Source organism: Osmerus mordax, chromosome 18 (assembly GCF_038355195.1).
Source record: "Osmerus mordax isolate fOsmMor3 chromosome 18, fOsmMor3.pri, whole genome shotgun sequence".
In the NCBI taxonomy this organism is placed as follows: Eukaryota; Metazoa; Chordata; class Actinopteri; order Osmeriformes; family Osmeridae; genus Osmerus; species Osmerus mordax.
Genome location: NC_090067.1, coordinates 759,700 through 787,559, shown reverse-complemented (window position 1 = coordinate 787,559; position 27,860 = coordinate 759,700). Strand labels below are relative to the sequence as shown.

The 27,860-nt window shown below is 40.4% G+C and overlaps 1 protein-coding gene across 2 annotated transcripts; it reads right to left on the bottom strand.

The window, feature by feature from the left end:
• pef1 (penta-EF-hand domain containing 1) lies at positions 1 to 27,626 on the bottom strand. 2 transcript variants are annotated; one of them, XM_067255802.1, is made up of 6 exons: positions 27,526 to 27,626; positions 13,887 to 14,286; positions 11,959 to 12,114; positions 3,509 to 3,652; positions 3,074 to 3,302; positions 1 to 1,130 (listed from the first exon to the last, which is right to left on the bottom strand). In XM_067255802.1, the coding sequence occupies exons 1-6, from the start codon at positions 27,544 to 27,546 to the stop codon at positions 1,118 to 1,120; spliced, it is 963 nt and encodes a 320-aa protein (XP_067111903.1). In that variant the 5' UTR covers positions 27,547 to 27,626; the 3' UTR covers positions 1 to 1,117. The 2 variants fall into 2 exon arrangements, with proteins under 2 accessions (XP_067111903.1, XP_067111904.1); XM_067255803.1 differs by having other exon boundaries at positions 1 to 3,302.
• Between the last annotated feature and the right edge of the window lie 234 nt (positions 27,627 to 27,860).

Genomic DNA, 27,860 nt, shown 5'->3' with positions numbered 1-27,860 from the left:
TACTGAATGATTGCTACATAAGAGCCCACATTTATTTATTTATTACATTTATTTGACATGATCTCAGTAGGACAACGTACAGCCCAACGCAGACGCTACATCAAAAGGGGGTGGGTATGTTGACACAAACCAATAGCATTGAAGCGTAGATGGTCCAAACATCTAAAAATGTTCAAAACGGCCGTATATAGACGTCCATTTCGGACGTCTAAAGACGGCAAAATGGGTTTTGGCACACTTCGCTTTCCATAAAGTCAGACGGTAATTCTATGTGGTTTGCTGGACATGTCAAAAAAATTGACACAACATTAACATGCATAATTGCCAACATGTCACATGACAGTTTACACTTTTTGGCTTTCCATTTTCCAAAGCTAAAGTCTTGCTTGAATCATTATTAATCATTATTACAACTAATATGTAAGTAATATGTAAATTATTACAACTAATAAATAAGAACCATGGATATTTGGAGTTGTAGCAATACACAGGTACTGTAACGCTACAGGAATAGTTCTCATAACGTTTCAATACAACTAAGATCACTCTGCTCTTATCAATTATACAAATGACAGATAAACCAAATGTACAAAACTTTATTACTTTTCATGAATGCAATAATAAACAAAAAACTACTTTCTTCTGCATGGATACTGAATTAAAATAATTGGCCCCAAGTGACACAAATATGATTGGCCCCACAGTAATAATCAGTCCTGAACCTTCTAGTTTGGCACTCAAACCTCAAAATATAATATAAAATATCATATTAATATACTATAATAGGGTGTGGAATGACGGTTCAAATAAATGGAAGAGAAGAGGCAATGTAGGAAATTGGAGAGTAAATATTTGGCAATAACTCCAGGTATTTAGCTAAAGGTGTGGGGCCCGTTCTTCGTATGTCGCTAACTTAGTTAGCTGGATTGTTGACGATTTGTCATTATCTTGGATTGTTCGGTTCTTCGAAGCTCATTCTGGACTTGCTGTCATAGCAACAAGTCCTTTAGCTTAAACTTGATCGGGAGCAGGCTTCTTTTATGTAAACAAGTTTTGATTGCGGCTTTATAAGCAGAAGTGATACAGGAAGTCTGTCACAGCCATGTCTTGTCCGTTTTTATGACAACAACCTGTTGCGGAAGGTGCAAGAATAATTTAGCAGAATTTAACATGAAACCAAATTAATGTGCATTGCGTGATAGATAGATCCTTAAGCACAGCGTGAGGGTGTCATTTACATCATTAATTTGTTGAAACCACATTACATTATATGACATTAAAGACGATAAACAAAGTAATTATGAAAATACAAAAACATACGCCTAGCCTACTGTAATAAGCGATAATCTGACCTGGGGTCAGATGGCTGAGCGGTTAGGGAATCGGGCTAGTAATCAGAAGGTTGCCGGTTCGACTCTGGCCGTGAAAAATCACGTTGTGTCCTTGGGCAAGGCACTTCACCATACTTGTCTCGGGGGAATGTCCCTGTACTTACTGTAAGTCACTCTGGATAAGAGCGTCTGCTAAATGACTAAATGTAAAACATCTAACGTGGTCACTACTATACATTTAATTTGGTCTGCTACTTTTAACCAGCCCTCTTTCTTGGATTTTGCAGACATTGAGGTGTTCCCTGGCGTTCTGATTATATCTTCAAATTCTGAGTAACCTTCGAGCAAGCTCTTGCTCTGTTTGGCTCTGTTGCGGAAAAAACGGGGCGTGGCTGATCAAGGTCAATGGTTCAATGGCTGATCAAGGGTTCTACTATTGATACATACCCCCTTTTAGACCAACACATAACTCAATCCAGCTATACTATCATAAACAACAAGGGTGTTCGAAGAACCTAATTAGCCAGATCATGATTAGCAAGATGATGTCATCTTGGATGTGTCATTTGATCTCGGATGTAATAAGCGACATACGAAGAACGGACCACAGGTTAGAAGGCCACATTATCATGATATTTAATTGTTAGTTATAAACTCTGGAGTTTATTGTTCTTTTGGGAAGCAGGGGCATAGGTTTCATTATACCTTTTGAAAAGGACAAATCTGACCCCCCCAATTAAATGATATTTAATTGCCACATACTCAGTTATAAAAAAAGAAAGAAGCTGTGTCACTGACATTCGAAAACAAACCTAAGCTCATGCTGGGAAGTGTATTACGACTGACTGTGTATTTAAAAACAAACAGTTCACAATAGGGTCTACCAAAGCCATTGCAGCTTATTAAAGGTCCCATGGCATGAACATTTCACTTTATGAGGTTATTTATGAGTTCCCCTAACCTGCCTTTGGACTCCCAGTGGCTAGAAATTTTGATAAGTGTAAACCAAGCCCTGGGTATTCTTCTCCGCCTTTGAGAAAATGAAAGCTCAAATGGTCCAATATGGAATTTTCCCCTTATGTCGTTATAAAGGGAAAGGTTACCTCCCCTTTCTCTGCTTTGCAAATGGCACGTTCTAACGAAAGCTCATTGTGGGACTGTTTGTAGTGGCTGTAATTCTGCACCAAGGCTGAATTTCAGGAAAGACACTTCAGATACAGTATTAGGGGACCCCTAAGACCTATATAAAAGAATCCAAAAACAGCATGCCATGGGACCTTTAAGAGTCAAGGCTTTGTACATTTAAATGCTGTATACAGAAAGCATTACACGTTAAGTTCAGCAATAGTGGCAAAAATTAGTTAAAAACTGCTGTTACAGTATGGTGGAGAAAAGAGGGGGGGGGATATTGTACCTTAAAAGATTTAAACCCTTCTTTTACTCTCTCACTCCTCCATCCTTTCTTTCAATTCACTCTCTGTACCCGATACTTTATACAAAGCACATAATATTTGTATATAATAGGTATTGCTCAGTGGTCAGAGCACTTCCCTTCAGATCAAGAGGTGCTTTGGATGAAAGTGTCTGCTAAATGAATACATTATTATTATTATAAATACAAATGCTAAGGGCTACAATAGAATAGAACGGTTGCAGCTTCTGAAGGAACTGGTTCGGGACTACATTAACCAAGATCCTTTGCGGGGTTAGAGGCACTTTGGGTGAGTGTGGGCGGAGCTTACATGAGCCTGTTGATGGCACAGGAGAGGAAGTCCTCATAGTTCAAGCGTATGTTTCCTGTCATGGCAGTGTCCTTCTCGCGGAAAGCCTGCGTCATGCTCTGCAGCTGCGTGCATACCTGGATGAAGCGGTCCAGCTGCATAGAGCCAGGGTGACCGCTGCATGACCCAGAATGACCCGCTAGGGACTCAGCGAACTGGGGGCTCAGGTTGTAGCCCATCTGCGATAGGGCTGGTGAGGAGAGGAGGGGGAAACATGAGTGGGAGGAGAGAAGGAAGAGGGTAGGGAAGAGAAGGGGAAAAGAAAGGGGGAAGGAACAGGAGGAGTGTGAGAGAGGAGAAAAGAGGTGAGTGATGAAACAATTCATGGGGAGTGATGTTCATCAATTAAACCATGTTAAGAACATGTGACACACACGCCAACACACACACCATTACCTTGGTGAAGTTCAGTGCCACTGATGCAACCAGACCGGTCCCGGTCGTACTGCTTGAACAGGGCTCTCCACTGCTGCATGAACACCCACAAGGCCGAGAAGCCAAAAAGATCGATACGACCCGACCTGCTCTTGTCAAACATGTCTATGGAAAAACACAGCACAACAACCACTTCACTCAAATGCAGGGGTACATCCCGAGACTCACTTTATCTTTCACTACATCACCTCAAACCTATTGATAAACTAATGTCAAACATCCAAACATTTGTAGAATTTCCATTCGTGTACTTACATTTTACAACTGATTTCTGTATATTTTAAATAAGTATGCACATTTATTATTTATGAAGATTGCATAAGATAGAAAAGCATACACCGTACATTTGTTTCTGCTCATTTACAGTTCAAAGTACTATGAATGATGTGTAGAATGAAACAGGGTCCTCTTCTAATTTCCCTTATGAACGCACGTGTCATGTGACGTTGTGACATTTCTGACTGTAGCTAGCTGGTTAGATACCGTTAGCTGCACTTTTCACCACACAAACTTTAAATCTGCCTAAACCGTGCAACGGAACCTTTCAGCTGATAAAAGCAAAGCTTTTGGAAACAAGATGCACATTTTGACACCGAGACAGAAAAGAGTAAAGTGTAGAATGAAACAGAGTTCTCTTCTAATTTCCCATAGTGCAAGAGGAAATGGTGATAGGCCACATGGCAGCCTCACATAGTTGAAACTGTTGCATCAAAACAAGGAAATTGGGAAATCACGTTTTCTATGCAACTGTAATCTGAAGCCCCTAGAGTAAGAGACCAATGGTGTGGGAAATGCATAATGCATCTGTGACAAACAATATTGTACCAATAGCAAAATTACAGAAAATAATAAGGTTTTGATATATAAGAGGAATGTGTATTTTTGTCTGATCTCGAGATCTGCTCACGTTTGTTGGAATCACTCTGTTGCCTTGGATTCTAATAAACACTGCATCAAACTCTGCTGAAGTTCCAGTGCTGTTTTTACATTTTGATATCGGTTGAAAACTTAGAATATTATTCTTCAGCAATGGCTTGAAAATCTTGCTAGCTAACATGTCCAAAAACCGTTGAAATTAACTGTTTTTCATAAGTAATCATATACTTTTTGTACATTACAATGAAGTTTAGGGTGTTAACTATACAAAACATCAAAAATCTCAATTTTGACAGAAAACGATTTTCGATCTTGAATCTTAGAATGAGCAGCCGCGACATCCGACGGGTTTCCACAGGCCGCCACACATATTATGACAAACTTTCCACGTTTTTTCCTTATAGTGATATTTTTAAGCACTTACTCATATTGCATATGCTCATTCTCACAATGTTGTCACTAGCAGTATCTTTGCTGGACTCACGACTTCAAATAGTACCATCTTCCCCCCAAAAAAATACACTCCAATTTTTGGGATATTGAATGGCATCGATTGCTCTACAGGACTTATGATCATCATTTGATACCCCTGATAACCTATCAGTCCCACCACAATACTAGCTCAGCGCAAATACAGGGAAAAACAAAGCTGATTAAGTATTAGCTAACTGGTTGGTAGCTAGTACTGTAGCTGGCTAACACATTCTGTGCTTTGGAGAACTGGATTATCTGCTACAGAAGAGCACCACCTAGCAGGCATAATGCACCATTTTCCTCACCTAGAGAAGCTGGTTTTGCTCCTAGATTCAGACCTGACCCCTGGACCGGTAAGTAAGTTGTACAGCTGAACTAACTAGACTATCGCTGTGTGGGACTGCAGAAGCTAACTAGTCATAGGGCGTACAAAAATACAGGGTGTTGATAATGTAAGGCTGGATGTCAACTTGTCCCCTCCTCTCATATGCTAAAATCTAGAGTTGCTGGATGGAGTCTCTGCTTGATGGGTCTTTGGGATTCTTCAGCTCCACCTCCTCAGCTCTGGCTTATCCTTCTCCTTCCTCACCACTTGCTTTCTTTCTCTGATTTACAATAATCAAGGTAGAGTAGGTAAGAGTTGAAAACCTTCATTTTGTTACATATTTGCCTTGTAATTGATTTCATTCATTTGCAATGTTATTGGGTGTGCTCCTTTGTTCTCTCACATATATATTATTATTTATTTATTTTTATTTATTTTTGCCCCCCTAAAACTCAGTCAATATTTGGCCTACATAGACAACCTAGGTGTCAAAAGTTTCGTCTTGGTAGCGATTGAGTTGCTTCTATTGGGATTTACGTTCCGTTGCATGGTTTAAGTGGAAATTAAGTTTTTGTGGCGAAAAGTGAAGCTAACGGTGGCTAACTTGCTAGCCACAGTCAATGACGTCACTAACGTCACGAAAACTCACGTGACTACCTCTAGCAGAACATTAGTTTAGCAGCTCGTTAACTTCTGGGAGATAGCTAAGCTAACTGCTTTACTGCAAGGCAGCTGCAGAAACGCCACAAGCAAAGAGGCAAGGGTGATAACTATTTACTAATTTTACTTTGTGATATGACACACAATTGTGACGTGTAATGTACAATATAAGCTGATTTTATTAAGGAAGTACATCTACTTTCGGAAACAGTAGTCTACTATGTCACTGAAGTATTATCATCATGACATTAGCCTCTGTTGCCCAGGCAACACATACTACAGTGGTCTATGATGCATCTGTTTTCAATCGTTAAAATAAACATTCCTCACAAATACATTTTCGTTGTAGGATTTATTATGACATTACATTACAAGTAAACGATTTGTGGGTGAAATTATCATTACCTGTGGTTTCAAACCAGTGTTGCTCACTGCAACGCTGTAGCCCAGCTAACACATGACGTTGCGGCAACGTTGCCAGTAAGTGCTCAGTTGGTAACCCGCGACGTTACCTTCTGGCAACGTTGTGGCAACGTCGTAGCAACGTTATAAAGGGAATGTTGCCAGTTGGTCCCATGGACAACGTCGCCACGACGTCGTACCTTGGTCGGCTGGTTACGTTATTTTTAGACCCGTGGACAACGTTGCTGCGACGTTGTACCTTGGTCGGCTGGATACATTAATTTTGGTACCATGGGTTAAGTTGCGGTTAAATCGCTCTTTGGTCACAGGACAACGGATCTCGAGTGCAATATAGTGGTTTATCCAGAGATGGAGAGATCACACTGGACTGCTCTCAGTTCTGACACTTTTGCAATGTAGCCATAGTCTGCATGAATTTCAATCACACACAATATTAAATGTTGCACCCAGCACGTATAAATGTAGACAATGCATGTAATTCATGTGCAGCTCAGCCCCAGCATGTCATTGGTCATCAATGTTCTCATATTCAGAAACATAGCTTTACATGGATGTCAAATGTCCACTCTGGAGTGACGGTGGGTTTTCCCCTATAACATCATTAGGGTTTTCCCACTGTGTCCAGTGTGTCCACACCACTTGGCCATAACGCTGCATAGTCTCATCATTATTGTTGATTTGTATGTCAACATTGTGTAATCGGTAATGGGATATTTTTTTAATTTGGGTTTGTTGTCACACCTTACTGTTCGCATCTCATTTGACTCAGTTACTGCTTGATCATGGGAGATAAGGTGATGCTGGGACTGTAACTCTTTTCTGCTTCAGGACGAGTCAGACCGGCGGGTCTGACTACCTAACCCCTGTTCTAAGGCCCCATTCCCCTGGAGACCATGTCCCCCCCTTTCTCACTGGATGATCTACCCCTTCCCCTTGAAGACCCAGGCAGACGTAATCGTCAGAGGCGCCTCAACATAAATAAAAAAAAGGTAAGCAGACACCTGTTAATTCAAAGTACTGCTATTCGGAACTGAGAACCCAATTTAGACGATTACTATGTTTCATCGTACCTAGTCAAACGAACAGTGGTGGGAAATCAACCGTTTTTAAGTTTTGTCTTAGTCAAGGGGAGGTTAGAGTCCTCTCCAAAAGGGTGGAAGTCCCTACACGTTTGTCTTCGTCAAGGGGAGGTTAGAGTCCTCTCCAAAAGGGTGGAAGTCCCTACACGTGTTTTGTCTTGTCAAGGAGAGGTTAGAGTCCTCTTCAAATGGGTGAGAGTCCCTATACGTGTTTTGTCTTGTCAAGGAGAGGTTAGAGTCCTCTTCAAAAGGGTGAGAGTCCTAACACGTGGCTTGTCTTCGTCAAGGGGAGGTTAGAGTCCTCTTCAAAAGGGTGGAAGTCCCTACACGTTTGTCTTTGTCAAGGGGAGGTTAGAGTCCTCTCCAAAAGGGTGGAAGTCCCTACACGTGTTTTGTCTTGTCAAGGAGAGGTTAGAGTCCTCTTCAAAAGGGTGAGAGTCCTAACACGTGGTTTGTCTTTGTCAAGGAGAGGTTAGAGTCCTCTTCAAAAAGGGTGAGAGTCCCTGTAGGCCTACGTGTTTTATGTTTAAAAAAGGAGAGGTCAAAATACACTCCAAGGGTTAGAGTCCCTGAACTTGTTGTGTGTGTGTTTATTTTTTCTTTCCTTTGTCCTCTCTGGTACAAAAGGGTCACAGTCCCTGAAAAAGTAATATTTGTGTGGAATCGGGTTGAGTTGAATGGTATTTTAAACAGATCTTGATACTTGTGTTTCAATTGCACTGTATAAATATATGCTGGGGAGGGACAGATAGCCAGTTGGACTTCGTGAACCAGCCCAAACTCTGTTGCGGGTAGGGAAACGTAGACAACCCCAGAGCTCTGTACTTGTTGATTTCCAACTGCTGCATTAAAGCTGATATTATGGGACCTCTGCGACTCCAGACCACTCTTTCTAGAACACAGATTTGTGTCATTGAATACTATCATTACATATTGGAACAGACACATAGATATATGAATCCTTCAAAAGTTAAACTATATGATAGTTAGAGGAATGTGTTTGACAATTTAGTTGAATATCAGTAAAAGAGCAGGCAGCAGAGTGCCACTTTGCTTGCTGGTCATTCATAAAAATCAAGAAGGAGCAAACATTTTAATGTATTTCAAACTGTCATAATTCAAAATTGGCTGAATATTTGAAAAAGCTGAATCATTTGGGAATAGCTGAATGTCTTGTGAACATTTTAAAGGTTGAATGGTGTCTCTAGCTGAAAGTATGCTGAAGTAGTTACGTTTGAAAGAGGAGGAAGCTTTTTAATGATTTGAAAGGATTTACCATTACTTTTAATGGGAGAATAATTTGCACAAAAACCTTAATATCTTAAAAAGTATAAAAGTGAGAAATACCAAAAGACATAGCACACATCTCCTGAAGGAGCTGAACGTTTTGATACAAAAATTGTAGGAATCGGTGAAAGTATGCAGGACTAGTTAAAGGACAGAAAACGTCCGAAGAACTAAGAAGTTGGAAAAACAATAGTGAGAATGCTGAACAGCATTCTAACAACTAGAAAGGCATTTCCTGCAGAAAATGCGTTGGAATGCTGAAAGATGAAATTATTTTTTTTATATTGCAGAAAATACAGAAATTAGAAAATACCCGCAAGCTGAAATGAATTTAAAAAATGTGTGAGTCACACAAAAGAGGCAGTGTGGAAACTGAACTGCATCATCTAACAATGCTAAGAGCTGAAATACAATGCGGGAGAAGCTTAAAGCTGAACTGTTAAACAGAAGAAGAAGTAGGCCTAGGCTAGCTAGTCATAAAAAGAATATTATAGTCTTAACATCTGAAATTATAGTTGGGATAGTAAAAGCAGTAGCAGATGTAGCCTATCATTGAGTGTGTTTACTCAGCTTTCTTAGTAGGATTCAATGTGTTGATTGAATGAAACATACAGCAGTAGGGCCGCTACAGGAAGACACGGCGACACTTTGTTGCAGAATGATGATGGTGCAAGTTTTGTCCGTGGAGCATACAATGATTAATAAAAATAATCATGTAGACGCGTTTATTGAGTAATCGCATAACTAATTACACATGTAAACGGAGTAATCGTATTATTGGCATAAACCGACAATTGCTAGTAATCGGGTTTCTCATGGTCAAGTAAACGCACTCAGTGGAGAAAATAATAGAATAAAACTGTTCCATTAGCAATAGTAGTAAAAGAGATATTAGCAGCACTTTGCAGTCACCTCTTGTAAATTGTATTAGGTTGAAATACTATCAAACTCTGTCTTGTGACTCCACTAATCAGCTAATACCAATCACCTGTGTGAGAGACTGAGTGGTGCGTGTCTGTCGTTATCATGGTGATGGTGCAGCTATGATTGCTAACGCGCTGAGGGCAGAGAATAACAGAAATGTAGCTAGAATCCACACCTCAAACAAGTTAACCTAGACGCAAAACTATACGTCCAACAAATAAGGATATTTTCCGAGACCCAAGACTCTGCCGAAACCAGAGATGTCCTTTATATTTCTATGCGGTCAGAAATACGACTCTACCGGCAGTTTAAAAATCTTGTTCTTTTTGCTTTCTCTGACGATTTTGTCACCAGATTTGCATTGGTCTATGGGGCGAGAGTTGGACTTTGTCCAGCTTTCGTGTTTTGATGGCTTGAATAGTTCAAGCCATCAAAACAATCGTTAATTGTTTAAATTTAATTTAATTTAAATTTAATTTAAAAGAGGTATGTGCTTTAAAAACAAAATGGTGAGAAAAAGTGTTAAAAGCATATCTGTCATTGTTATGCATTGCGATATTTTCTTACTGTTGAAAATGGAGAAAAAACTGATGAAAATAGTATCTTATTGACGTTCATACATTTTTTAGCATTAAAAGTATTAAAGAATAAAAGACTGAGAAACAGAAAAAAGTTTGAAGTTAGAAAAATGAGCCAATATAGTGAAGAGTATATTGCATAACAGTTATCAATATCATAGCAGACAAAGGTATGTCAGCAGTATGAAGGTAAAAAAAAGTGTTGCTTTGAAACCAAAATGGTGAGACAGTGTTAAAAGTATATCTGTCATTGTTATGCATTGCAATATTTTCTCACAGTTGAAAAAGGAGAAAAAAGAGTGATGAAAAGGGTATCTTATTTAATTTCATAAATGTTAAAGCGTTATGTTAGAGCCATTTTATATTTTATTTCATTCTAACCCTTATACATTTTTTGCCCCTTAATATTAGGTAGACTTGTACACTTCTTATTTAAGATTCTCATATGTTTAATGTGTGCACCTTCCTGCCACAGTAAATTCCTTGTCTGTGTGATGTTTCTTGGCGAATAAAACCCATTCTGAAAAGTATTAATAATTGAAAGATGTAGAAACAGAAAAAAGTTTGAACAGTGAAGAGCATTGGCCAATCGGATTGGTTCCTTGTTTCTTGTAAAGTAGCAACCGTTGGTCATTGGCAACATTTCTAACCTAGAATCTAGGTTTCAGGTTCAAGGTGGAAGAGAAACTAATCATGTGTGCCTGCACACCCAGTCCTGTTCAGACACTTAATTTAAAGATGACATCAAAATAATAATCCATAGTGCAGGGTTGCCGATGTTGTCGTTGTCCCTGGTGAGTTTTTTATACTTTTAAATTCAATCTTGTCACATTACGTGACTTTGCTGTGCAACTGCAAAAGCTACTCTAACTCAGAATGCTGCTGCAAAAAAAGCTGAACTATTGTGGGTGGTAAATAAGATCATGCTACATCTAACCAGCGGATCATTTCTTGCAAGTGTGTCAAAGTGGTATTTTTACAGACTGTATTAACACCGTATGCGTGAATAATGCATGCATCGTCATTGTCGTCCATCTTTAGCCGAAGAAGCTAGAGAGAGGATGCAATGGGAGATTTCCTACAGTAAGCTAGATACTGCTTCAAATTGAAAACGGAGACGATCTTTTGATTAAAGACAAGTTCCTTAACCTCTGTTGTCAATATCGCAGATAAAAAGTAAATACTGTTACGAAGCATTTGTTTGTAGGTAACGAACGATAGACATGGCTAGTTTCTCCATTCTATGGCAGCTACAGTACTGTATGATGACAGTCGTAACTAGCGTTTCAATAAAATGTAATGCAATGCTAATCTCTCATCACAATGAAGGCGCAACGGAGCTCACCTACAGTCCTCTTCTGATGTTGAAAGATTGCAAAAAGATTCACATTCCAAATTACACTGGATAGCATTCATGAAAAGCCTGCTCACTTCCTAGCAAATGCAATTGGCAAATGCAATTGGCAAATGCGTGGAGAAATGCAGAAAGACCCAAAGAAGGAACTACTGTTGGCGACACAAACCATTCTTGCCAAACAGGTTTGTCATAGCCATGTTTTCATTGTTCTGTGTTCTTAAATAACATTTAAAAAACAATCCACTCAGGTCATCTCCTTCCACCACCCCTCCCCTTCTGTCTCTTAAAATCCTACTTTCACTGCACCTGTCCATATCTCTCTCCCCCCCCTCTACAATTATCCCTCCTTCCCTTTCTTGCTTCCTCCTTCCTTCTCTTTCTTTCCATCCTTCACTTTGCCCCTCCCTCCCTCCGTCCCTCTGACTTACTGATCATCATGAGACAGGTCTCGTCATTGAAGGTTGACCAGTTGGAGTTGACCAGGGCCTGCTTCAGTTCCTTCAGGTTGATGGAGCCACTGTGGTCCGTGTCCACTGTCTGGAACCACTGGTAGGCCTCTGGGTTCACACCTGGGGGGATGTTACCTTGGGGGAAATGAGGTGGTGGCAAAAAAGAAATAGATCAACTATTAGAGGAAAATAAACAGAACATGTGAGGAAAAGAGAATGAGAAAGAGGGAAAATAAAATGAATGAATGCCTTTATTGTCATTGCACATAACAAAATTAAATTGCACTTCTCCTGGTGGTGACACATAGTATGACAGGAATATATAGTAAATAAACAGTGAGACAGAAAGGAGAGACAAAGACAAAGACAAACAGAGACAGAGAAATAGAGAGGGGTGGTTTGAGATTGTGAGGAGTGAGAGGGTCAGAGTGGACAAGAACACCTCCTCCACCCTTTTCATTAACACCGGGGCCCCCCAAGGGTGCGTGCTGAGCCCCCTGCTCTATACTCTGTACACACATGACTGCCTTGCCTCTTCCTCCTCCAATCTCATTGTCAAATTCGCCGACGACACCACAGTCTCATTAACAACAACAATGAGACTGCCTATAAGAATGAGGTTCAACATCTGGCATCATGGTGCCACTGCAATAACCTGGTCTTGAACATCAATAAGACCAAGGAGATTATTGTAGATTTCCGCAAATTTGGAAAAAATAACCATCGGACACTCTCTATTGGCGCAGAGGAGGTAGAGAGGGTGCCCAACTTTAAGTTCCTGGGGGTGACCATGATTGAAGACCTGTCCTGGGGTACTCACATTGCCTTAGCTGTGGGAAAGGCCCAACAACGCCTCTACTATCTGAGGAAACTGAGGACCGCCAAAATCCCAAAACCACTGATGGCAAACTTTTACAACTGTGCCATCAGCAGCGTTTTAACGTACGGATTCTTAGTGTGGTTCTCCAACTGCACTAAGGCTGAACAGCAGACCCTCCAACGGGTGGTAAAAACTGCGGGGAGAATCATTGGGACGACTCCCCCCGAGATCAGTACCGTCTACGCCACCCGTTGTTTGAGGAGAGTGCACAACATCCTGCGGGACCGTCACCACCCAGCTCACCATCTGTTCCACCTGCTGCCCTCAGGTAGAAGGTACAGGTCCATACGGGCCAGAACATCCAGACTGACCAACAGTCTGTATCCTCAGGCTGTGAGGCTTCTGAACAGTGCCCCCCCCCCCCCCATCCCCCCTTTCTGCCTCCCTCTCATGGACAGTAACCAACCACACCCACCAATACAATAACAACAAACTGGACTTTGCATTGTTGCACAAATGACAAAATACTCCACATTTCTTGACTGTACCGCCCTTGTTAATGTTCTTGTTAGGTCGCCTATGCTGTTAAATCCCTTCACAATGCTGCTAATGACTGAAGATTGTTACTGTTTAGAACACGTGTCTTGATTGTGCTAAGGTTTACACAGGGGTTATTTATGAGAAGTTTATTGGAGGGATATTTCACCTTTGTATTGCACTTTCTATGTCAAAACTATGCAGTGTTTGAATGCTCTAAACAGAATTTGGTTGTTTTCTATGACATATACATATTGAATTGAATTGTGATAATGATTCCCTTTAAATATCAGTCTGGGACAGCTCCCTCAGGAAACTTAATATCACACACACACAAACACACGCCAACCTCCTCCCTACCCATAGAAGGAGAGACAGGGGGGAGGACAGATAGACTCAGAGAGACAGGGCCAGGTGGAGTGTAGACAGGTGAGTTGGAGAAAGATTGATCAGGAAATCCTTACTCCCAACCACACCAGTCTGATGGTTTGTTGTCAAGTTAGGATGCAGCAACAAAACACTTCATCACACTCCCAAATAAATCACTTACTAGCAGGAGCCTGCTGTCCATGTGGCCCTCCATGCGGCTGACCTCCATAGCCCCCATAGGCCCCTTCAGGTGCCTGCCCCCTTCCGTACGGGCCCCCGAGGGCACCTCCAGGGCCTGGTCCATACGGCCCCCGTGGTCCCCCCTGCCCTGAGGTTCCGTACACCCCATTGGGCCCCCCTGGCAAGGCCCCTCCAGCATACTGACCGCCTGGAAGAGCAGATGCACCCCCGTAAGGAGAATACCCTGAAGGGGCAGAGTCCCCATACTGCCCTGGGGGGCCAGATCCTCCATAGGGAACACCTCCATGGGGGGTGGAGGGACCGCCTGGCAGGATTCCACCCCTGTATGGAGCCCCCGGAGGTGGGTGCTGATGAGGTGTGCTCGGTCCTCCTAGGTATCCCTGTTAAAAGGAGGGGAGTAAAGTCTGCTGAGTTAAATTAGACTGACAAAATTATTTGTAAGAAATGGTAACTCCAACCGTATCTTTGACAACTTTCCAAAACAACAAAATTATTGGACAGCCTTAATATTTCCATGTTCCTCAGTAATCTTTGATCTTTGTTTTATAGAAAACATTGGACATGTTGGTATCCATCTTCAAAAAGGTTATCTGAACATTGTTGTTTTTATTGAGAGATAGTACTATAGAACGTAACTTGCCTCTTAAGCAAACAGATCCCTGCCACGAATATGCAGTTCAAGATTGTCATCCCTGTACTTTTCAGCATCAAGAAGCAACTTGCCAGCTGTGTTTAACACACTATACATTTCCTTTTGCATTTTATGCAGGGAGCAGATGGGTAGATAGCTTTGACACTATCTACAGAAAGGCATGAGCATAGGGCTCAAATTGTAGGAGCTGATTTTTCATATAAAGGCTCAAACAGACTTGAGGGCTTGGACCTCAAATGTTTTAGAAGACAAAAAGACAAGGCCAGAGAGAGTAGTCCTGCACCGCCAATGAGGTGAACGTGTTTAGTTGGAAGTGTGGTCAACTACAAGGGCAGGGTAGCCATATCAAGTTATAGTCCAGTCATTTTAAGCCAAAATGGGGGTCAACCTAGGACAAATTGCAACCGAAGCAAACTCAACTGACTCCTGAATATGTCCTGAGTAAGGAAAAAAAGCCCTGAAGAATCCCAAGGGGAAAGTTTAGAAAAAGACCCAAATATAGCCTATTCATACGCCTATGCATTCTTTTTCTCATATGAATAGGCTAAAACTTTTAACCTTTAGATATCACTATGAAAATTACTGAGTTGATTACTTACATTAAGACAAACTAGAGAGGGTACAATTTCTGGGGAAATTGTAGGGTGTGCTTGCTTGCGTCGGTTGCACAGGGGTCCGTTTTTTAATGACATTTTTACAACTGATATTTCTGTATATTTTACATAAAATAGGCCCCTACTTATTATTTATAAAGATTACATAGATTTAAAAGCATCTTTTTTGCTGCTCATTTACAACTCAAAATACGAGTGAAGTGTAGAATGAAATAGATGTCTTCTCATTTCCCCTGCAAGAGGCAGCCTCATAGCTGAATCAAAACTAATACTTTTGGCAGACCGGTGTAAAAATTGACCTAATCTCTATGACTTAAACGTCCTTTTAAGTTTTTCCCTTCTCGTGATATTTTCAGGCATTTAGCCTACTCATATTGCATTCATTCATTAATAGAGAACCCCCTTTGAAGATTATTCCACAACGTTACCTTCAGTAGAAGATGGAATCGCGATTCAAACAGTACCATCTTCTAACTGAAAATATGCCCCCAAAAACGTAAATAAGCTTGACATTTATTTAATGGAAAATCGCTCATTCATAAAAAGCCCACTGGTAGCGATCAGTGTCAGTAACAACGCAAAATGCGATATAGCCCTGTGTGGAGAAGCTGCCCCGGTAAATTGTACTACTACAGTACCTACAGTACTAGATTACTGTGTTCGTCTTGGTAGCGATAGCGTTGGTTGAATTGGATTTAGGTTTAGGCTGAAATTAATTATTTTCATGAACAGATTGACAACGTTTAGGCTGTGGCAATGAAGTTCAGGTTAGTAGTTAGATAGACTTAAGTACTTAAGTAAGGGGAGTGTTCTGTCGCCGTTTGACTTCCTAGATGTTTTTGTAGTGTCTCGCGTAGGCTACAGCGTTGCAGTGAGCTACACTGGTTTGAAACCACAGGTAATGATAATTTCACCCACAAATCGTTTAATTGTAATCTAATGTCATAATAAATCCTACAACGTAAATGTATTTTTGAGGAATGTTTATTTTAACGATTGAAAACAGATCGATGCATCATAGACCACTGTAGTATGTGTTGCCCGGGCAACAGAGGCTAATGTCATGATGCTAATACTTCAGTGAAATAGTAGACTACTGTTTCCGAAAGTAGATGTACTTCCTTAATAATATCAAGTTATATTGTACATTACACATCACAATTGTGTGTCATATCACAAAGTAAAATGAGTAAATAGTTATCACCCTGGCCTCTTTGCTTGTGGCGTTTCTGCAGCTGCCTAAAGCAGTTAGCTTAGCTATCTCCCAGAAGTTAACGAGCTGCTAAACTAATGTCAGAGAATGTCTAATATTAAACAGGCTCTGCTAATGTTCTGCTAGAGGTAGTCACGCGAGTTTTCGTGACGTTAGTGACGTAAGTAGCGTCATTGACTGTGGCTAGCAAGTTAGCCACCGTTAGCTTCACCTTTTGACACAAAAACGTAATTTCTACTTAAACCGTGCAACGGAACGTAAATACAAATACAAGCAACTCAATCGCTACCAAGACGAAACTTTTGACATCGACGTTGTCTATGTAATCCAAATATTGACTAGAACGGTACAGTGTGTGTTTGCTGAAAGCAGTTGAAACGATTGTATTGATGGCTTGAATAGTGAAGAAGGTTTTACAACATTTTTAAAAGAGGTATGTGCTTTAAAAACAAAATGGTGAGAAAGTGTTAAAAGTATATCTGTCACTGTTATGCATTGCGATATTTTCTTACTGTTGAAAATTGAGAAAAAACAGTGATGAAAAGAGTATCTTATCGACTTTCATACATTTTTAAGCATTAACAGTATTAAAGAACTAGAGAGGGTACAATTTCTGGGGAAATTGTAGGGTGTGCTTGCTTGCGTCGGTTGCAGGTGGGTCCGTCCTCTAAGTTTTTCCCTTCTAGTGATATTTTCAAGCATTTAGCCTACTCATATTGCATATTTCATTAAGAACACCCTTTGAAACAGCTGCGAACCCCCTTTGAAACAAGCTACTGTAACAACGTTGTCACTGGCAATATGGAATCGCGATTCAAACAGTACTGTACCATCTGCTTACTGAAAATATGCCCCCCAAAACATAAATAAGTTTGACATTAATGTAGGGGGAAATGGCTAATTCAAAATAAGTTTGCTAGAGGCAAGCTAGCTGCTGTTGCTCCACAGTTCACTGATCGTTTGAAAGCGCCGGAAATGAGAAAGTTTCTTTTGACATAAAGTTTAGCTGTGGCATTGAAGACAGTACTACACACTGCCACTGGGCGAGCCGAGTCTGACTGAGGCTAACGTCAAAACAAGCCGCGGTGTCACTCAAATTCCAAGTTTTACTCAAATCACAAAAATATGCTGACCCGCTGGCTATCTTCGCAATCGCCATATCTTTAAAACACTGCCCTCCTTCTGATTTTTGATGTAGAATTTGACCCTGGTACGAAATTAAGAAAATACTCATCAGAGATCGACAACAGCTGACGCAATCATCAACGGAGGCTGACGGGGCTCTCACGTAGCAAACCAATCAGTTTTTACAGCAACCTACATTAAAATCTCACCATCTGGCTGTCTTCACAATAGTCATATCATCATAACATTGCCCTCCTTCTGTTTTTTGGTGTAGAATTGACCGAACTATAAAATTACGAAAATATTAAACTACTATGACGCTTGCATGGCAGTCTCACGGGCGACCAGCACTCGCTCAAATTACAAAGACTTTCACAACCTAAATAAAAAATCAGAGATTGCAGTTCCACTCGAAATTGCTTTCTCAACAAAACCCAATGGTTGGTAATTTGGGGGGTTGGCATTTTTCACTCATAATCCAAGCTCCAATTTGCGTGCTAGAACGTCTCTATCATGTTGTATCCATGCGTCGTTGCTAACTTGTGCTGACGTAGTGATGTAGGCTAGCACTGGTACCCTTCGTCGACAGAAGACACTTTTTGCCACAAAAACGTTGTAACATCCTAAACTGTGCAACGGTGTAAATAAAAATACAAGCAACTCAATCGCTACCAAGACGAAACTTTTGACACCTAGGTGGTCTATGTAGTCCAAATATTGACTGAGTTTTAGGGGGGCAAAAATAAATAATAAATATATATGTGAGAGAACGAAGGTTGTGCTGTCGCCGAAGGCTTGAGCACACCCAGTGAAAGACTGAGAAACAGAAACAAGTTTGAAGAAAAATGAGCAAATATAGTGATGAAGAGTATATTGCATAACAGTTATCAATATCATAGCAGACAAAAGTATGTCAGCAGTATGAAGGTGAAAAAAAGTGTTGCTTTGAAACCAAAATGGTGAGACAGTGTTAAAAGTATATCTGTCATTGTTATGCATTGCAATATTTTCTCACGGTTGAAAAAGGAGAAAAAAGAGTGATGAAAAGGGTATCTTATCTAATTTCATAAATGTTAAAGCGTTATGTTAGAGCCTGTTTATATTTTATTTCATTCTAACCCTTTTAAATTTTTATCCCCTTAATATTAGTTAGACTTCTTATTTAAGATTCGTCAATTAAAAGTAAAAACTTTCCAGTTACGAAGCGTTTGTTCGTAGGATTAACGCCAGCTGCAGCAAACACATGCCCCAGACCCAGTTTTTGGCTGTTCGTGACGGTCAGCTATGACAGTCTTGAGCCTCGATTTTTGCAGATTTCTGTGAAACTTGCTAAAATAAAAACGATCTAGCTAGATTATGTACACTTTAAGCTCAATGTACATACAATTTGGCCAATTTGGTCGATAGTGAAAAAAAAAAGTCGAACCGTTTTTAGTTATGGAGAGCCATCGCGCTACCTCGATTATACGAGAGAATAACAGAAATGTAGCTAGAATCCACACCTCACACAAGTTAACCAAGACGCAAAACTGTACGTCCAATCCAAAAAATAAGGATATTTTCCGAGACCCAGGACTCTGCCGAAACCAGAGATGTCCTTTATATATATATATATATTTTTTTTTAATATATATTGCGGTCAGAAATACGACTCTACCGGCAGTTTCAAAATCTTGTTCTTTTTGCTTTCTCTGACGATTTTGTCACCAGATTTGCATTGGTCTCTATGGGGCGAGAGTTGGACTTTGTCTCGCTTTCGTGGGGCTCTGAACAAATGTGTACGTCTGTTGGATTCAACAGACAACTGTCTACGACCAGCACAAAATTAGCTATCTATTGATCCAAAAACGAAGCATGAAGAGCGAAAATTGTGGCAATGCTGGCAAACTAGAAATATTTTTTCAATGACATCCGAAGCTGCCCTCCACTCTAAGCGTTTCAGTCTGCACTTTCAGTCTACATGGGTGTTTCACGTAAACACCCATGTAAATCTCAGAAACGGCTTGAAAAAGTCATGAAACATAATCAGTGATATTGAAAAAAGTTGAATAGACATCAAAAAGCTGAATTATTTGAAAATAGTTTAGGGTTTTGTCAACATTTTAAAGTTTAAATGGTGGCTCTAGCTGAGAGATTGAGGAAGAAGAAGGATTTGGAAGTTGAAGAAGTTTAAAGAAGTTTGAGAGGATTTGAAAGAAAACTCCATTGGAAAACCATGTAAAAAATATTATGAATATTGATTTATATTAATTCAAGCATAAGAGGTACAAAGCTGAAAAGTCATAGCACCCATGGCCTGAAACTGCTGAATTTTTTGATAGCTGAACGGTTTTAATAACTGAAGATTTGAAGGCGCTGAAAGGTGTCTTGGAAGAAATTGAAGAAGAAGTTGAATAAAGATTCAAAGAACAATACTTGGAATGCTAAAGCAGCATCTTTATTGTTGGAATGCTGAAGCAGCATTCCAACAATAAAGATTCAAAGAACAATAAAGATTCAAAGAACAATACTTGGAATGCTGAAGCAGCATTCCAACAATAAGTATGCAGAATAACAATAGTGTTTTTGCTTGCAGCAAACACACTAATAAGTATGCAGAATAACAATAGTGTTTTTGCTTGCAGCAAACACACTAATAATAATGTCTATGTGAGAGAACAATGGTTGTGCCCTTGCCGAAGGCAAAGCACACCCAACAAAAAATATATTACAATGTTTTTTTTTTTTGGGGTAACATGAGCAAACGCTGCATAATAATGTATGTGCTAAATTGCATAAATACCACAACATATCTAAACATTGGATATAGCCAGGTAAAAATCTCTCGTAGAATCTTGTTGACATCTTACAGTAAAAGACTATAGAGGCAAACAAATGTCACCATAAAGGGCAGAGATTCAGTCACTCATTCAAGGTCCACTCAACTGTCAATCAACTGTCACTAAGCTGTCACTCAGGTAAGAAAGATTTCCTTTTGTTTCCCCTACATGGATTACTAAACCTACATTAATAAAACATACCTGGTGATCAACTACAATTTATTGGAAACATGTGTGTTGAGCTTTGGTACGACTATTATAGGTGAAACGACCCAGCCCCAAACCCCATCTCTGCAATAATAATTAATAAAGGCTGGTTTCTTCCTTCCTCTATGTATTAATGCTCATGGGTGGCCTAAATGGGTTCCATTCAGACCTTAACATTAAGTCTTTTACTGTTTTATGTCAACCAGATTCAACAAGTCATTTTCACCTGGGGGGTGTTCCATCAACGTTGATTAACCCTTCTGCTGCCTTCGGGTCACATGACCCAAAGGTTCATAACGAACCATCGTTGTGTTTACCCAATTTTACCCAATACAAAAACAAATAAAAATAATTTTCTTTTAACCTTTGTGGGGGGTCTGAGACAGCCCAACGGTTAAAAGAAAATGCTTCACTTTGTTTTTGTATGCGGTAAAGTTGTCGCAATACGACGGTGGGTCACAATGACTGATGGCTCAGAATGACCCGAAGATAACACAAGGGTTTAGGAAAAGCAAGACTTATTTCGCCAAGTCTCGCTTACTTCAGCGAGAGTTCCGTTCCATTAAGGTGGCTTATTCTAGTTCTAGCTACGTAACCAAGGTAACTTATACTTCGGAACTAGCCTGCTCCGTGTCAGGCTAAAAGTCGAGCTAAACTAAGATGTGTTGCAAATAATCTCAAACAGGCAGAAACACAATGTCAAAAGACAGTTCCGTCGAGTAAATTCCTGCGCGCAAAGCATTTTGTTCGGAAACATAAGTTCAGACTTTTTGAAGTGCAGACATGAATGATTTACGTGTTTACTTCATCTCCAAAAAATATATTAATTTAAATAAACAAGTTAAGAATGTCACTTTAACTGTTTTCAAAAGCCATTGGTTAATTGACATAAAATAAGGCCTTAGAAACTAAGCAGAGCGTCTAGACAAGTTACAATCAATTATGGTGTATCCGTTCTTTGACAACCCTGTGGTGGATGAAGGTGCTCAGATTATACAAAGAGCGTTTATCCCACCAGCCCTAAGGGTCTTCAGAGACAGAAGTAATGCTTCCCTGACCAGTATCTGTGGAAGAAGTATAGGTTCAGCAGGCCCAGCATAGTTTATCTAGATAGATTTAATTGTCATTCTTAAAAAAAAAAATATATATATATATATATATATATGAAATAACACTTTAGCAACTCTTAAGGATGGCAATGAACACATAAGAGCAGCCTACCATCCTTTGTAGAAAGTAATAGAAAGGAGAGTAGTAGACTATAATAGTAGAAAGGAGGGTAGTAGACTGCAGTCTATAGTGTAGGCCTACCTACATACATGTAGTCTGCTGGAATCACAACACACTGCAGGAAGCAAACTCACTGTAGCCAAGCCTTGACACTGTTCAGTCTGTCTGCATCTCTCTGTGTCTTTGCATGTGGGACATTCTTGAACGGGCAACTATGCCAGGAAATATGAAGGGTATACCTTGCTCCAAAGCAGTACCTGAATATTATCATCAGTTTTTCAGGTCATCTTGAAACACAAAGAATCAAGGAGACTTTTTATTCAATTTTATAAAGTATTTTCATTGTTTAAAGTAGCCTATATGTTGACAAGCCTCTATATTACCTCTCCTTCTGGCTTCCCCAATATTATAGGTGCAATATAGTGTCCCCATGGGTGTATCCAGGCCCACTGGAAGACTCAGGGGGTGACTGACTGGTGCCCCCATGGTTGAAAAAGTGTTTCTAAAATGCCCTCTAGAGTTGCAAAAATTAGACCAAGTGCCCTACTGTCTGCCATACACATTGTGAAATAGGGGTGGAACGGTACACTGAAGTCACGGTTCGGTTCATACATCACGGTTCGGTACAACGGAGGGAAAAGCAAAACAAACCAGGTTCCTCTACGAGTGAATACGGCGCATTGAAGATGACATGTACATTTTTATTGCGTCAGTAATTTTTTGGGCCCTATTTGTATGTGTATCTAATGGCTGGTTAAGCACTGTAGGGAGAAGTTGAACTTTTGTTTTTGTCTCGTTCCAGTGATTGGCACACCTGGGTGATGGCGTCGGATATTTTTAGTCATTTAGCACACGCCATATGCGTTATATGCGTTAGCATGTTAGATGTATTTCCAGTCACATACCCCACAACCAGTGACGTGTAGTGATGTCAGTGAGAGGCTAGGCACTTAAATGGGAAAATGTGTCCAAACATTTGACTGGTACTGTAGCCTACATGTTGAAGAATACAGGATCGAAGTGCGCAAGTGAGTTTTTCGCTTGTCGTCCGCAGTGAATGGACATTAAAAGCAAATTGTATTTGATTATGCGTAACTGCTACATTAGTCTACAATTGCAATAACACACATATTGCATATATAAATCACAAGAATAAACCGTAAAAATACAAATACAAGTTTATGAAATAACATGATTTAATAAAAGAATTTACGTTTGAATTTTGGCAGGGTAGGCAGTGCCTATACCTTGCCCACCCAGACCACGTCACTGCCCAGAACTGCTGAACAACGCCGACACACAGTGCTTGTCTTATCCACCACTCTCTCGCCTGTACTACTTTAACTGAATGGAAACCCGAAGTTTTCCCAAACTTGCAATCTTAAAAAGTCCGGCGGGTCCTCTATCTCTCGTGGGTCGCCACCACTCACCATACTCGTCCTTAGTGCTGCTAGCTAGCCTATCTCTGACTCACGGTGGCGCCAATCAGAGCTACAGATTAGATTTCCCTAAAGAACACGAGTATCTAACATTAGTTCCGCATTACATTAATTAATTTGCACGCAAGTTTTATTTATTTTTATACCGTGTATTCTCCGTGTAATTTCATGCACCGAACCGTGACGCCCGTACCGTACGGTACAAATACATGTACCGTTCCACCCCTATTGTGAAATATGCTTGCATATGTGAAACAAAAAAACAACAAAAAAAAACCCTCCAGAAATCAATTTACGCTGCTGAAACAACACCACTCTGCTGGTTTACGCTTTGCTTTTTAACTCTTTAGAGCATAACTCTTTTCGACAATTGCCTGATCTGGGCTTCACAGTCTAAGCTTATTGAGGTCTAGCTTGAATTAGCGTTGCCTGTTAGTGGAACGGAACGTTAGTGGAACGGCTTGAGGCTTAAAGATCCTGTAAAGTAAATTCCATGTTTTGCTTCTAAGTACATTAAATACATGTGAAATGAGTTCCTGAAAACATGTGCAAAGCGCAAAAACTTTGTCGCACTGAAATGTGGAGTTAGACCGAAGAACAGTTTCTCTTCCGTTTTCAGATCAGGTTTTAATGGGCGGAGCCAAAAAACTACCTATCTACGTCATTTCAACCTATCTACGTCAGATCACTGAATGGCTCCTCCTGCTGTACTGTTATTGTAGCTTACATCAGTGGGCTAGCTAGCTAGCTTCAGGATGTCTCCCACCACCTGCAACTGCATCTTCCCTGATGCAAGAACTCCAGCTGCGCTGCAACGCCATTTAAGTTCCCTGTTGATAATGAAAGGAAAAATAGATAGATTTTGTGAAGAGCCACGCTCATGGAAAGCTTTGGATAAACTCCAACAGCCGCCTCTGCGCCACTGACCATTTCACTGCGGACAGTTTTAACATGGACCAGAGACAGACGGGGTTCACCAACACACGGCTTCTCTTGCAGCGCGGAGCCGTACCGAGCATCGCCCCCCCGGCTGTTCATCCTCCGGTCGCACCTGGACCATCCACCGCCGCCAGCAGTTCATCACTCAGTTCTGTGTGCTTGTTATAATTATACTAGATAACTTTTCCAGAGGTATCTCTGCTATAATTAGTGCAAACCGCTAACTTGATATTAGGCTACTCGGTGTAGAATGATGGTATTTTGGTGAAATGGTAGCTAATGTGTTAGAAGTAGCCTAGTTGGAGAGCTCGCTGCCTCTGCTGTAAATGTTTACTCCTGTGTTACAGCTCAGGGAAATATTCCATTTATATGCATCTGTATGTTTCACTCATTGAACAAATACATTCAAATTCTATACCGTTTTGTTCGGCTTGACGTAGCGTCCATTATCTGGGTCGTAGGTAGCTTACTTGAGAGAGGCGGCGCCTTCCAGCGAGGGGGCCGAGCTTCAACTCTTTCAGGCGACACGCCCCCCCAGTCTCGAACAGAGAAGACTGCTGAATTTCTTACGATTTCAAAGCCTAATTTAACATACTTGTCAGTTTTTTTTCATTTGAATTTGGATGGGTAGTTAATAACACATTATTCTGTGGTGTGGTGAACTTGAAACTTGTTTTTAATTCCACTTTACAGGATCTTTAAGCTGTGAGACCCGCATTCGAACAATCACATATGTGCAACGCTACTCCTTAACGGGTTAAATAGCATTCACGAAAAAAGTGTTTCTACTGTTGTTTTGTTATAAAAATGTGCTATAAGCCAAATATAAACGTGCTATAAGCCAAATACAAACCACACCATCACATGAAAAATGTTAAATCGGGGTATAAACTGCGGTTTTATTTCTGGAAAATACGGTATTTTGCTACTGCCATTCAACTCTCATAAGATTGTTTAAAGATTCAACGTGGTGCAAATGTAACTTATATTGTATGTTTGTGTATGTGTGAAAGTGAGAGTGAATGTTCCTTACAGTGTTTTTTTTTTTAAGAATTCCAAATACATAAACCAATTTCGGTGTGCTTTATTGAAAATGTATGCATTTATTTACTCATAATTACAAAAAAAAACTGTCTCTTTTTTAAGCTGTTCAAATGGCCAGCGAAGAACTTCAAGGAACTATTTGAGGCTACGTGAACCACGCAGGGGCGACGCCAGAGAATTTTTAATGCAGGTGCTAAGGGGGTGCTAGATCATTGACAGGGGGAGCTGCGCAATTCTATATATTATATATAAATACTATCAGGGCCGCCTGGGCCGGAATGGGACCCATTTTCAGCCCGGCAGTGTAATGGCCAAAGCCAGCCCATCCCCCATCAGGGGCCGAGCCATACGTTGAACAATCGGGGCTTAACCCGAACCTAGAACCTAGTCAAGGTTTTGATGCGAGGTGAAACCGGAACTTCACATGAATGCGAGCGCGCACTGCGCGCGAGCGGATTTTTTTGCATTAATTTCTGTGCAAAATAGTTTTTTGAGCTTTCTGTAGGCTAATATAAATATTTCGTTGGACTCGTATTGTAATATTTTCTGGAAATTACAACCCAAATTTGTACCTGAAAGATTCAGGGCTTTTGAGAAAACATTCCCACTAGTGATGGGTCGTTCGCGAACGATCCGGCTCTAAGAGCCGGCTCTTGAAGGTGAACGTCGGGAGCTGGCTCGCATATCTGAAGAGCCGACTCTATTTTTAATAGATTAATACAGCCTATAAAAACTAAATGATTATGAAATAATGAATTTTAATTGTATTTAAAATAATTGACTAATTCAAAGAACAACAACAAAATACTTGTAAACTTAAAGGCGCACACGATCATCCTCACATTCTGTTCCTGTTAATCCTGCATGAGGGAGGCCCGAGCCAACTCACACTACTCTCTGACTGTGAGTCACAGTCAGAGAGTAGTCAAAACTCGGAGGAGAGCCATGACAAATCAATGCATTTTTAAAGATATGTGGTTACGGTCGAGTATGATTTCATTTCCTAATTTAATTCAAATTGTTTTCACACCTATCATAGTCAAATTCATAGTTAAAACATGTATTTTTTAAAGAGCCGTTCGGGAGCCAAAAGAGCCGGCTCTTTTTAGTGAGCTGAGCCATACGAGCCGGCTCACGAAAAAGAGCCGGAATGCCCATCACTAATTCCCACCCTTGTAGGAACCTAGATTTATGAAGTGACAGATCTTTCTTTTTTTACCTGGCTTTTTCAGTTCCTCCTGGCATCTTTCCCCCATCCATTTTATTCTTTTTGCATCAGCTTAATCTTGCTAACTCCACAACAATAAATGATTGTTTAGGCTTGTCTCCGTGGCAACAAACTTGGTACACGCACTTGCGTTTGAGAAAGAGAGCATGCGCGACAACTGAAAACGGCACTTTTTAATCCACGGTCTGATCATGCGCTTATTTAGATTAAAACCTAGTGTAGCCTATTAGCTTACTTATCAGTCACAGTAACTTAACACATAGCGAGCAGTAAGAGTTCATAACCTACACACACTTCCTTTAGTAATGTGTCTCCTCACTTTCGCAGGGAATTGTTGCTCTGTGTCTCTGTTCAGTGGTGATAGGAAGCGGCATGATTAAATAATTTGTTGTAATGAATCAATGAAACGTGAGAATAGCAGAAAACAAGGAAAATATTAATTCCCCAGTCATTTTCACATTAACTATGGAGGCATCTATTGGATAAATAGTCGTACACCAAAATACTTTTTCAGGTATTTTGCGATGTTTTTGAGCACTCGTTGGGATGGAATTGTTTTCAGACCTGGCAACCCTGTATTTGACACTTCCGAGTTCCGACTCGGAGGTCGGAGATGCCGACTCGGAATTTAAAATGGAAAGCGGTGCTTTTTCTTGTAAACGCAGATTTCGTTAGAGACGTTGATGGAACACCGCCGGTTAGTCAATGTTCAAGAGTATCAGGCTGAAATGTATCCATCCATCCAAAAGTCATAGTTGGCTACCCATAGCTGTAGTGTGGCTGCCAGTTTAGCATTAGCTCTAACAACTCCCATTTCAGTTCACAGCCAATGCTAAACTTTGCGTAAAATACAGCATACGTTATGATAAGTAGACTTCGTTTCTTGATGTTTGCTGACGTGCACTTTCACAACAAGTAACTAGCTTACAATTTGAGCAGACTAAAATAGCTAGATTAGCTAGCAAGGCAACACCCACTAACTACATACTTTGTTACAGTATCTACTAGGTTAGGGTTACAGCCTATGATAGCATATAATACTTGTTACAGTTTCTCTTTGCTTCCCAACAAATACATAGTGATCCTAAACCCAGAAGTATTGTACTTACATGTCCGTAGTTGAAACTCATTTCGAAATAACTGTACAATAGCGTACGTCTGTGTACACACACTACTGCCTAGTCTGTCATAGAGTCCACACCCACAGCGCTGACGGTTGCAAATGACGACGTTCGAGTGGAACAAACTGCTGACGACGTATAGGCACAAGAGGCGATCTCTGGTGTGTTTTTGACAACCGCCACTAGATGGAGCAACGGTAGCGCTGCCGCCATTTTGTACTGAGTTACAGCAGAGAATGTCTAAAGCAGCTTGCATATGGAACGCCAACTGTGCCAAAACGTCTGAATTCTTGTTCGTGTACAGACGTTACATTTTAACGTTG

Excerpts from the sequence above, each read along its gene's own strand:
- pef1 (XM_067255802.1), bottom strand. The coding sequence starts at position 27,546 with ATGAGTTTCAACTACGGACAT. Across the intron at positions 14,287-27,525 it reads TGAGTTTCAACTACGGACAT|GGATACCTAGGAGGACCGAG; the intron begins GTAAGTACAATA and ends TCCTTTTAACAG. Across the intron at positions 12,115-13,886 it reads TGGACAGCAGGCTCCTGCTA|GTAACATCCCCCCAGGTGTG; the intron begins GTAAGTGATTTA and ends ATTTCCCCCAAG.